At 24.5% G+C, this 12,496-nt stretch overlaps 3 protein-coding genes across 4 annotated transcripts; 2 read left to right on the top strand and 1 right to left on the bottom strand.

Annotated features, from left to right (window-relative positions):
• Positions 1 to 946: 946 nt before the first annotated feature.
• On the bottom strand, positions 947 to 2,833 carry LOC112603798 (RING-box protein 1A). Its single transcript, XM_025352546.1, has 2 exons — positions 2,641 to 2,833; positions 947 to 1,512 (listed from the first exon to the last, which is right to left on the bottom strand). The coding sequence occupies exon 2, from the start codon at positions 1,506 to 1,508 to the stop codon at positions 1,176 to 1,178; it is 333 nt and encodes a 110-aa protein (XP_025208331.1). The 5' UTR covers positions 1,509 to 1,512; positions 2,641 to 2,833; the 3' UTR covers positions 947 to 1,175.
• Positions 2,834 to 3,452: 619 nt separating this feature from the next.
• Positions 3,453 to 5,279, top strand: LOC112603796. The gene is made up of 7 exons (XM_025352545.1): positions 3,453 to 3,617; positions 3,696 to 4,065; positions 4,183 to 4,338; positions 4,433 to 4,574; positions 4,656 to 4,720; positions 4,857 to 4,936; positions 5,118 to 5,279. Exons 1-7 carry the CDS (start codon positions 3,518 to 3,520, stop codon positions 5,222 to 5,224), a joined length of 1,020 nt encoding a protein of 339 aa, XP_025208330.1. The 5' UTR covers positions 3,453 to 3,517; the 3' UTR covers positions 5,225 to 5,279.
• A 1,515-nt stretch (positions 5,280 to 6,794) lies between these two features.
• LOC112603843 (DNA replication ATP-dependent helicase/nuclease DNA2) lies at positions 6,795 to 12,422 on the top strand. 2 transcript variants are annotated; one of them, XM_025352622.1, is made up of 15 exons: positions 6,795 to 7,100; positions 7,153 to 7,604; positions 7,936 to 8,064; positions 8,168 to 8,414; positions 8,476 to 8,663; positions 8,880 to 9,146; positions 9,214 to 9,420; positions 9,533 to 9,733; positions 10,392 to 10,622; positions 10,685 to 11,228; positions 11,295 to 11,488; positions 11,557 to 11,743; positions 11,805 to 11,954; positions 12,013 to 12,189; positions 12,253 to 12,422. In XM_025352622.1, exons 1-15 carry the CDS (start codon positions 7,071 to 7,073, stop codon positions 12,412 to 12,414), a joined length of 3,366 nt encoding a protein of 1,121 aa, XP_025208407.1. In that variant the 5' UTR covers positions 6,795 to 7,070; the 3' UTR covers positions 12,415 to 12,422. The 2 variants fall into 2 exon arrangements, with proteins under 2 accessions (XP_025208407.1, XP_025208408.1); XM_025352623.1 differs by having other exon boundaries at positions 6,796 to 7,100; positions 7,165 to 7,604; positions 12,253 to 12,414.
• The last annotated feature ends 74 nt before the right edge of the window (positions 12,423 to 12,496 follow it).

The raw sequence follows: 12,496 nt of genomic DNA, 5'->3' as shown, positions 1-12,496 counted from the left end.
AATATTATCAAGATATTTTCATTTTTTCAAAACTAATTTTTTTAATGTTCTTATATAAATTAAATGTAAATGTAGAGGATTTCAAACTCCAAACCCTTTAAACGTATTCATATTCCCTAAGTAGTATTACATAAACAAAATTAATTACATAATTTTTAAACTACTGTTTCATTAACCATGTGTAAGTGTCTACTAACCTAAAACCTGTTAAAACTAATACAATATAGAATATTTTTTATGGACGTGCTCCACTTAATATATCTATAAAATTATACTTAATATTCATCTGCATATGTTTAAATAAATACTAAACAGTAATGATTTTTTGAGTACGATAATGAAATAGTCTTCCACCACCAGAATACATTTTCCTAAAGTATATGTAATATATGTATATTATACTTACATTGATATAAATTTTAATTTTTAATAATATTACCTTAGTCTTTATAATAGCTTAAGTTTAAATATTTTTTGAAGATTAGTTATAGAACCAGAAGATGTTTAAATGATGTTTGATAGAGAATTATATTAAAAACTCTTCAGTACATTATCATTTAGAGACAAAGTGACATGTTGAAAATATTTAAAAACTAAGGTTTAATAATGATCAACCAGTAAAATATTTAAGGAAAAGTAAAAAAGAAAAAGAAAGGTGATAGTTTTAAAAAAGCTTAAAAGTTTTAATGACTATTGTTATAGTCACTTTTCATTGTGTGAACAATGGAAGTAATCTTGTTTTTAAACTAATTATTAAATCATAGCTATTGACAATTCTGGAAATTAAATAACATAAAGATTGGTTAAATTTAATAATCATTCATGATATATGTTCATATTGGACTGCCGACTGTTACCATTAGACTATAATAATTTTAACTTAATATAAAGGAAATAACTCAGTATTCATTTTTTTCAATAAATTATAGTAAAATAAATAAAGCAATTTTTATCTCGATAGTATATAAATTTTATTATTAAATAATGTATAAAATTTCATATTTTACAAGATAAATAGTCTGATATGAAAACTATGAAGAAAATTTAGCTGTTGGCATTAAATGTTTTACTATAAATAATAATTTTAGGGAGATTTTGATAATACTTCAATTTTTATTACGCATATGAGGAATGAAAAAAATGTAGATTAAACTTGTATTCCAAATTTATTTCAATTAATGACCATACTTCTGGAATTCCCATTCTCTATTATCAAGTGGGCATACTTGCCGAGTTTTTAACCAACGAGATATGCAGTGAAAATGAAAAGCATGATTACACACGCCCCATGCAACTGTACATTCTTCACTAGTTGCTGATGCTTGGTTGGCTTGACATTCAATACATAAGTCCATGATGTGATTACGACAAATGGCACAATTGTCCACGACAATGTCCCAAGCCCATAAAGCAACAGCATTCCACTTCTTTACTTCAAATCTTTTTTTTTCTCCACGGCTACTAGTACTTGATGATGGAGCTTCAACATCTTCTTCGTCAACTTCCATATTTCTAATAAGTAATAAATATACAATTATTTTATTATTTTTTAAAAATACAATTAACAAAACTATAAAAATTTATATGAAGGAAAGAAATTGATAGTGAATTACACATTTTTCTAACAATTCTTTTAATCAAGAATTTAACCATGATTATCACATAATCTAAATTTTAAAAAGTTACTATGTTTACATTTCAACAAAATGTGTAACTTCTCTTAACATATTAAAAACAAATATTCAATAAACTTGATGAAATAGCCCCGTTTTTATAGTTTGGTTATTTATTAAATTGGAAAAAAAAATTGAAAAACATTCCTCAACCAAGGTTCTTAGTAAAAACATCAATTCATCTTTTCTTTTTTTTTCAATAAATATTAATATTATTGTATTTCATAAGTTAATATCTTGAATATAAAATATAAACTAAAGATAAGCAATATACACAAGAAATATTGATTGGATTATGTGGCTATTTGTTTACTTAAATTAGGAAAAATTTTTTGTAGAAATACAAAATTCTTGAAGCTTCTACTAGGCTATATGTCTACAAAATATTAACGTCAAGATCAACTATTAATCTTAAAAAAATAATTCAGTAATACATATGAGATGCTGCTTAACGCAAAGCTTTTAATTTAAATGATTAAAATCAAACTACAAAAAAAAAAACATTGCATTAACTTCAGTTCTATATTTTATTCCAAACACAAAAGAATACTTTAGGGCATGCAAACAGAACTATAAAAACACATTACACCTCATATACATGAAATATTCACACTTCATAATAGGTAACTATCATTAGCAAGTCTTAAGTGATGATCAATCATTACTGTCAGACATGCAAACACATACTAGTATACTAGTTTTTGATTATAATTCCCTTTTTATATGAAACAGTAGAGTTATAAGGAAACAACCTATCTAATATGAAACTTTGTTTCTTTAAGTTAATTAAATTGATAATATCACTTAAAAATTAGAAAGATATAAAACAACAATTACCTTTACCAAGGTAATTAGATAATCTAATATTTAACCACAATTAAAATAAATATAATTAAAATGTCCATAATTCGGATTAAAATTGTGAAGTTGATACTAATGCTATTAAAAAATTAAAAATTTAACTTACCTTCAGTCTTTAAAAATTTGAAAAGAATTCCGTACTACCTACTTGAATATTATTTTTATAAGAGATTTATTTTATAAAATCACAAGTAAAAAGACTTTAAGAGTCAGAATCTCAATATTTCTGATCCTGGACTCCTGAAGTCTGAACCAGGAACCAGGAGACAAAAAAGATTATTTTGTTTGATGATGATAATGCTAAACAAGTAATAATCCAAAGAATAAAAAGTTCCAAAACTGTACATAACCTTAAAAAATAAATTGTTAATAGTTGATATTAATTGTTCCAAGATTTTATGTAATGAGTACAATAAATTAATAATAATAATATTAGCTTGTATAAACATTAAACTATTGAAAATTTAAATTTCCTATGTAAAATAGGTAGTACATTAATAAATTATTATTATATTTTCAACAAAATTAATTTTTTTTCTTATAAATCAGTTTAAAGTAAATTATAGTAGCTGTATTATGTTCCATGAAAATAAATTCATCATTTATCAGGTTAATATTTAAATAATCACACTCCAAAGCGCCAAATAAACCAATATTTATTATTTTTTTATTTTCTTATTTCTGTTTTCTAGTCAAAAGAATGAAATATTTTGATTAAGACATACGTTAAATAATAACATATAATTATACAAATAAATTTTAAGAATTTGTTAAAAATTATTCTGATTTATGCATTGTAACGCGTCTATTGGTCGTTAAGGATATTATTATCATTTATTAATTATATTAAATAGATATTAGGTATTTTATTTTCGTAATTTTAGTTTTGTCGTTTTTCTATTTTTTAACTTTTAACATTTACAAGTATTTTCTACAGAGCAGTGGTTTAAATAAAATTTAGTTAATACATACTAAATTAAATCATGTTTATATTGTTTTTAAAAGAAAATAGTATTATTATTGGGGTAGTAGTAATGTTTATTTTGTGGTTAGTTCTTTTCAAAAGGATTGCCTGTTTTTTTGGAGGTAGGTTAATTAATTCCTAATTTTGTTATTCTATTAACATAAAATATAAATACATGATATATATTATTTTGTTTTAGAAATGTATTTCAATGTATTCATCACACAAGTTTAAGTTACCAGAAATAAATGTTTTATTACACTCATTGACTAGTGGAGTCTTTTGTTTTATCAGTGTCCCAATATGTTTTTCAACGTTTAAACCTTCTTCATCATCAAATTCGTCCTTAATGTACTGGTTATTGGATTCATTTCGCCATATGATGGATCATTGTGCAGTTACAGAATCTGTGGATCCATCAAGAAATTTTAAGTTTATCATACTCTATTCATGTTTATTACACAGCGTCTATACATCATTTACAAACAATTTTGATGAAAGACCATTATTAAGCACTTTAAAGAAAGGAGCTGTACTTAGTTTTTTTGCTTCTACTTACTGTTTTGGGTAATTGAAATTACTAATTATAGTGCCTTAGTAATATTATACTCTGAGGAATTTTAACATTGTTTTTTAGGCATTAATGTATGTGATTTAATACTACTAGTCTTTAAAATTGTGCAGCTGTATGGAAGCAGGTTTTGTATTCCTTGGACTGTCTAATTTATCGCTTGGAACATTAGAGGCTGCTAGACTTTTGAAAGTTTGTCATAACAAAACAAATAGTTTGGTAATCAAAATATTAAGCTTTGGACAGTTTGTTGTACATTGTGTTATTTGGTAAGTAAAAGAGGAAAGTCATTTATTTAATAATTAATGAGTTTGTAAGCTTTTCCTTTTACTTATTTATTAGCTATTTGTTACTTTTAAACAGGATATCAATTTATTTATTCTTGGTGCCATTTATAGTTTTATCGTCAGTTGAAGTACTAATGAAGAATAATGATAATCAGCTACCACTAATAATTATGCTATTCAGTCTTCTAATATTTTACTTAATTGAACTAAGAGATAGTGTATGTTTCATTAGATAATATCTCTAATAAGATGTGTATACTTAAATATATTTTTAATTAAATTTAATGTATTTGTTACAGCCATTAAACATGTCAACAACCAGTGGAAATGGTATATTTAGACTATTTGAATCTCCTAAAAGCTCGTAAGAACTATAATTGTTATAAACTAATTTATTGTAATATAATAATACTATAATTATTATAAATATAAATTAAATCGTTAAATATTTTATCATATTTCTGTTTAATATAAATGTGTGTAATTATTAACTTTTTTAGACTATTAGCTGCAAATAACAGTAGCCAAAAGAAACAGAAATCAAAAGAAAATTTATTGATGTTGTACCAAACTACTAAATGTAACTAAATTTATATTTTGTTTATTTAGTTAAATATGTTTCATGATTGATTTTAGATTATTCAATTAATTTTATTTTAAATCATTCTTTTTTTTTTTTTTTTATTGTTAAAAAATTAAAATAAAATAATATATTATACTCATTTAAATTAAAATTTTAATTACGTATCGTATTACAATAGGTGCTATGGCAGTAAAGAAAAAAGTTCAAAAAATTCGAAAAGATAAACTATCTACAGCTGAAATCAAATCTGAGCCCATTGAGGTGATTGAAATATTTGATGATTGAAATATGGCTAGTAACTGTTATAAGTTATATTTATTTATTATATATTTTATGTAAATTTGTAAATAATTAATAAGTTTTTTACTGATGTAATTTTAAATTTTTATAAATTAATTGATTTTACTTGATATTGTTATATATTGTGATTTGTAAAATGATTGAACAGCAACACATTTAATACATATATTTTGTTTTGGTTTATAATGTGTTTTGATTATTTTGATTTTTGTAGTCTTCCTTATTATTTTATCCAAGATTTTTCTATTGATTAAAATATGAGAGACTTCTTTTGTAAAACTAATCAGAATATTTTCTATTGTAGAAAATTAAGAATTTGATGTTATTAACTTTCATGTAATACAAAAACATGAAGTGCATATCACTTAATAATAAAATGTTTACTAATATATGAAATTTTGTAATCAATAAAGGAGTTACCTACTACTTCAGTATTTCATTTTCATGAAAATTGATATTATTTAAGTTAAATGTTTTATACATAATTATTTTTAATAAGTTAACATTTGATATTGAATATTTTTAATCTTTTATACACTACAAAGATTAAAAACACTTTTTTCTAGTTTTAAGTGGTAGTAATAGACGATAGTTTATCTGTATTAACATTAATACTTATATGATTATACTTTAATTTAATAGTTATATCTTGGTCCAAGGATTTAAGCTAGTATAATACAATTAAATTTAAAAGCAGTCATTTGATAAAATTTAAGATTTGTATTATTTTCAACCATAATTTAAATGACAAACCAAAATTTGTTTATATTTGAAATACCATTGAGCTAATGGTGTCTACTCTTACTGTTATAGATTAAATATAGGTAATAGTTAAAAATTAAGTGTTAGGTATAGTATAATATTTGATCAATGCTATATTGCTACTGTTTAATGATTTATGTTGATGGTTAATAACTTTGTCATTTATTCTCTACAATAACATTAATGTTATTGTACATTACCTATTATCTCACCCGAAAATGGATTTATTTTTTAAGCAGCAACTATTTTTTTTATACTTAATCAATATTTAAAATTTATTGAATATCTTAAGTTATTACAGAAATGATAATATATAGCTCTATACATCTGATTAAATATTAAATTACTTAACATATTTTCTTTTTAGACTAGATGTCTAGATATGATTGGGTTATACAAAATGTTATGTAAATATCACAAGTATCTGTATGAGTTAGTATCAAAGGTTTAAGTTAGGTTAGAAATTAAATAAAGACACATTCATATAACCATTTTTCATTTGAAATATTTGAATTAAAATGATCATTAACAACCGTTTTTTTTTTTTGTTATCATATTTCATTTTTTTTTCTTTGAATTATTATACATTTTTTCGAAATGTAGAAAGTGAAACTTAAAACATTGATAATTGACGATATTTTCTATGCTAAACACAGAATAATATAAATATAAATAATTATAAATTTATCTAAAATCATAAATTAAGGCTTTATAAAGGCAATAAAGGTAAAGAATATTAATAATAAATTAATGGCGGGAGATTTTATCATCCAAAATATTTGATAATGTTCAATGTTGGTTCCTTATAAGTTACTATTAAATATTAATCGGCATCTGCATTCTACAATCTAATATCTACACTACTGTAGCAGGTTAGAGTTGAAAACATTTTAGAATGTTAAAATTTATTGCTTCCAAAAAGAGCTGTATTCTTAGTTCTATACTAAATTCATATCAGTTTTAAAAAATGTAATTGTAATTTATTTTTTAGTATTCGTTTTTTTTTTAGAATAATTTCATAATTTTTTTTAAATTACTTTTTTATTATAATCGTTAGTTACCAGTCGACATGAAAAGAACTCATAGTAAAGTTCAGAAGGTATTTATGACTTAAAACACCATAAAAATATTAATTTTTATATTTATTCAAGTGCTCTTTTCAGACTCAGTCAGGTTCTAAGCAAATGAAAATCACTTCTTTATTTTCACGCATACCTTCAGAATCTTCCAAAACTATCACAGAATATAATGATAAAAATGAGTCCTGTACAACTCCTAATTCCAAATCTTTTACAAGTCCGTTATCTAGTCCAGATGTTATACCACCTTCCCCTGTGTTAAAAAAAAACAAAGTTACCAAATCAAAAAAATGTTTAAATCGTGTTTTAATTAACGACATTAAACTTAAAGAAAAAGAGGCCATTTCAAACACAGATACTGTTTCAAGTTTTCCTAAAGAAAATTTAAGTTCAACAGCAAAAAGCACAGAAAAACGTGATTTTGACAATCATGATGTGGATAGTCAACCATATTCATTTGATACAGTATCACTATCAATAGAAAGCTCAAGTACTGAATTCAGTACAGACTTTTTCTTAGACTGGTTAGTCAATAATTTTTTGGAATCTGAATAAAAATATACAATAACATTTGCAGTGGCGCTGATGTCAACTACAAATAGTATTGCATAAGTCTAAAATCTGAGATAAAAGATATCAGTTAATAACAAATTTGTCCACTAAAATATATAATAAGTTCAATTTAGGTACTTTTATTCAAATATCTATTGTATACCTATAACATACCATCCTCTGCCACATTACCATCCATATAAATTGAATATTATATCCGCAAGACTTTTACATAGTGATCGGCGCCACTGTACACTTGTAACATAATATATAGTATTATATTTAAAAAAATATATTTTTTAGTGATATAAATTTCATTGAACCCCAACGTTGTATTGTAAAAAAAATTGAAAAAGATTTTGGAAAAATTTGCTTAACTTTGACTTCCTGTAAAAGTTATGAGGAAGATGTATGTTATCTCAGTGGTATTTGGTAAATATTTCAATTTTTTATTACCTACTCAAGTATTAATTTTGTGTGTCTTCTTGATATTTATTAAGTTTTGTATTTAATTAAATGTATGCATATTGTTTAGGCTTCATAGTTTATTTGAAAAAGGAGATATAGTAACTGTAATGGCAAAAAAATTAAATGGTAACTGGTCAGTAAATAATGATCATGGTTTTGTTACCAGACACTCAGACTTTTTGGTGTCTGGCACAACAATTGTTGGATCATTATTTTGTTCACGGCGTTCAATTCTTGCAGATATTTATAAAGGACTTGACTGTTCCTCTGCTGTTATGGTTATTGGAACACTTCTCCATGAATTGCTTCAAACGGTAAATAAAAAAAAAAAATAAATTATTAAGCCTTGTATTTTATCAAATTCATTGTTTTTAGGTTTTAAGAAGAAAACAGTTTAATCATAAGGATATCAAAGCTATAGTAGATGAAATGATTAACAGTCCAGGTTTTGTGCATACTTTATATGAATCTGATATGAGTTTTGAAACTACTAAAAAGGAGCTAATGGATTTCATACCAAAAATTCAAGCCTTTATTAAAACTTATTTGGTTGGTTATAAAATGTAAGTTATACTTGAATTATATTCATCAATATCAATATTAATGTATCTACAATAAAATGGCTATGTATTAAAATAAGTTCTATTTAAGTGATATTTTTTTATACAATTGTTTTAAAACTTGTATTTATTTTATAAATATTGATTCTTTAATGCATTTTAAAAACCATAAATTATATTAACTAATAATCTATACTATGTAAAAACAAATTTAATTAGAGGAAAAGAAAAAAAGACTTGGCAAGGCGAAATAGTATCAATTGAAGATATAGAAGATAATTTATGGGTACCAGCATTTGGTGTTAAAGGTAAAGTAGATATTACTGTTCGAGCTAATTATGATGGTCTATCCAAAATAATGCCTATTGAATTGAAAACTGGCCGAGCTTCTGGAAGTGAGGAACATCGTGGCCAGGTATTATTGTATACAATGATGATGAATGAACTGGGTATGGATGTAGATTCAGGATTACTATTATATCTCAGGTAAATTTATACTGTAAGTTATCATCCTATAATTAATTAATTATCAATACATGTTTTATGGTTATAGAGAAAATGTATTGACTCAAGTTAAAGTTAGTCATAGAGAAAAACGAGATTTGATAATGCTAAGGAATCGACTTGTACACTATTTAAACGCAAATAAAATGGTTTCAAATCCTATTGATGATTATTTTCCAACATTACCTGAACCCATAAACCATCACAACGCATGCTCAAAATGCCCATATTTAACAGCATGTAGTGCTGTTTTGAGGTAAAATTATAATTTTTTTATATGATTATTTATATTATTATTTATTATAATTTATATTATATTATATTTCATTTTATTGTCCACATATTTACAAAAAAAACTCAAATTATAGCAAAGAAGGTTTTGAAAAATTAGATCATCATAATCTATTAAAAAAATTAGGGCCTCAAGCTATTAGTCATTTGAAATCTGAACATATTAATTATGTTATGGAGTGGACTGCTTTTTTAATTTTGGAGAATTCAATTGAAAACACTAAAGATAATTTATGTGCAAAATCTAGTGATTTATGGACTTTGTCATTTTTTGAGCGGTTAGTAAAAAATTCAGGGGTCGGAAGTTTTAGCACTAAAAATGTACATGTCTAACACTTTAATATGCATTTAAAAAAATTAAAAAAGCACTTACAAATTAATAAACCTACAAAATAAAATTGTCAAGTAATTTTTTTTAATTTAAAAAAGTTATATATTTTTTCTTATAGAATATGGTACGTAAATACGACAAATTTAATAATTACAGTATAATGCTTTTGAAATTATTTTAAAACAACCAAACTATTGAAAATTAATGGATTAAATTATCTGATGTGATCAGAAATTACAATCAATAAATTACTTTGTAATTCAAAATAGATGTTTTCATTTGCATGTTTATGTACTTTGTTAGAGTTATATTATTTATTTCCTCAATTGTAAAAATATGTCTACAACTAGCACTTAAAACTCTAAAATTCTAAAATTCTAAATTATTAAATAGTACTAGTAATGTTAATATGCAAAAATTAGCTAAATAAAATTTCTCATTTAACATCAGGGAAGTGTAAAATAAATTTGTATCTTATTTTTGATATTCTATGACTTACCAAAAAAAAAAAAATATGTATTTGCTAAAACTTCCGAGTCCAGTAAAAATATATTATATTTATTATTTATGTTGTAGATATATAAAGCTCATTTATATGTTTTCAGTGAAAAACGTGGAAACTGTATTAGTTTATTAAAAATTAAAAATGTGGTAAAAGAACCAAGAAACCGGTATTATTTAAATACAATGGAAAAATCAGATAAGTCTGTTCAAATCAAATTTACTAATTTTTCTGTTGATAATTATGTAATTGTCAGTACTAGACACCGAAATGCAGTTGCTACTGGTTTTATTTCATCCATAAGTGAAAAATCAATTGATGTTTTATTAGATAGGTAAAGTAAAATAGATAAGCAAAATTAATTTATTTTATATCAAATGAAATTAATTTTTTCAGAGATTTATCCAAGCTAGGACCTAATGAATTCCATATAGATAAATATGAGTCACAATCTATCATAGCATTTAATTTTTCTAGTTTAGCACTTTTATTGGAACCGAGTGAAAATTCAGCTCAATTAAGACGATTTATTATTGATAAAGAATTACCTTCATTCTTATCATCAGATAATCACTTGAATTCATTCATTGAAAGTTCAGGATTGACTTTAAATTTAAATTCATCACAAAAGTCTGCTATTATTAAAACATTGGCTGCAAATAACTATGCACTCATTAAAGGTATGCCAGGAACTGGTAAGACATCAACTGTGGCCACTCTTATTCAGTTACTTGTACTGATGGGTCGGTCAGTGTTGGTTACTTCTCATACTCATTCAGCAGTTGACAACTTATTGTTGTTATTACATAAAAATAAAATTGATTTTTTGAGATTGGGTTCAAAGAATCGTATTCATCCAGACTTGTGGGAAAAATGTGATGAAGTAGTCTCTCAACGTTGTGACACCCCTGAAAAATTATCAAAGCTATACAATCAAGCGGTATTATGCTCTTCAATTAATCTTTTTGTGTTAAATTTTTAATAAGACCAACAAATGTTATGATAGAATATTGTTGGTGTGACTTGCCTTGGATGTGGACATGCATTACTTAGAAAACGTACATTTGATGTATGCATTGTAGATGAAGCTACCCAAGTAGTACAATCATCAGTTATAGCAGCTCTTTATTCTTCCAAGATGTTTGTTTTAGTTGGTGACCCGCAACAATTACCACCTTTAATAAAAAATAAAAAAGCAAAGTAATATTTATACCTTTTACTATCAGTTAAATAGAAAAATTACAACCATGGCAATTGAACTATTTCAGAGAATTAGGTATGGATGTTAGTATGTTTGAAAGATTAGACAGGCCATCTGTTACTGCTATACTTCCTGTTCAGTATCGAATGAATGGTCCTATAGCAGAACTTGCAAACAAATATACTTATAATGGAAGTTTGCAGTGTGCTAATAATACTGTAAAATATGCAACACTAAAACTAAATAAAACAAAAGTAAATTTATATAAAAAAAAAAAATTTGCTGTGAAAATAAATTAATGTGTATTAATTTTAGGTTGATGATGATTGGTGTAAAGATATTGTATCATCAGATTTAAATAAATCTGTTTTACTCTTGGATACAGGAACTGTAAATAGTAGTTCATCAGACACAAATTTGATAGAAATTAATTTTATCAGAAAAATTGTTTTACTCTTAATTCAAGTAAATTAAAAAATTTGAAATGTTTATTTTTATCTATTGATGTTCTTTGTGTTATTAGGGTGGACTTTTAGCTAAATCAATTGGTGTCATTGCCCCTTATAGGGCCCAAGTAGCACTCTTAAAAAATGAGATGGCTTCTATACATTCAGAAATTGAAGTCAATACAGTAGATCAATATCAAGGACGAGATAAAGAAGTTATAATATATTCATGTACAAAAAATACTGTTGCTAAAGTAATGTAATTATTATTTTTATTAATTGTACACTATATTAATTTTTATTGTTTATATGTTTAGGATGTTGGTATATTGAACGATAAAAGAAGGATAACTGTTGCTATTACAAGAGCAAAGCATAAGCTAATAATGATTGGTGATGTAACCACAATGAAAAATTATGAAACTTTCAATAGCTTGTTCAGTCATATTACTAATATTATAAAACTACCTCAAATTTGAAATTTTATGTAAATGAAACTTAAATTTTAATTTATTTATACATTTTATTATGGTACCTGATAACATTTAAAAAAATATTAAA

This window comes from Melanaphis sacchari, unplaced genomic scaffold (assembly GCF_002803265.2).
Source record: "Melanaphis sacchari strain LSU unplaced genomic scaffold, SCAv2.0 Contig111_pilon_pilon, whole genome shotgun sequence".
In the NCBI taxonomy this organism is placed as follows: domain Eukaryota; kingdom Metazoa; phylum Arthropoda; class Insecta; order Hemiptera; family Aphididae; genus Melanaphis; species Melanaphis sacchari.
The sequence above is the reverse complement of the archived record's forward strand: the minus strand, read 5'-3'. Positions and strand labels throughout refer to the sequence as shown.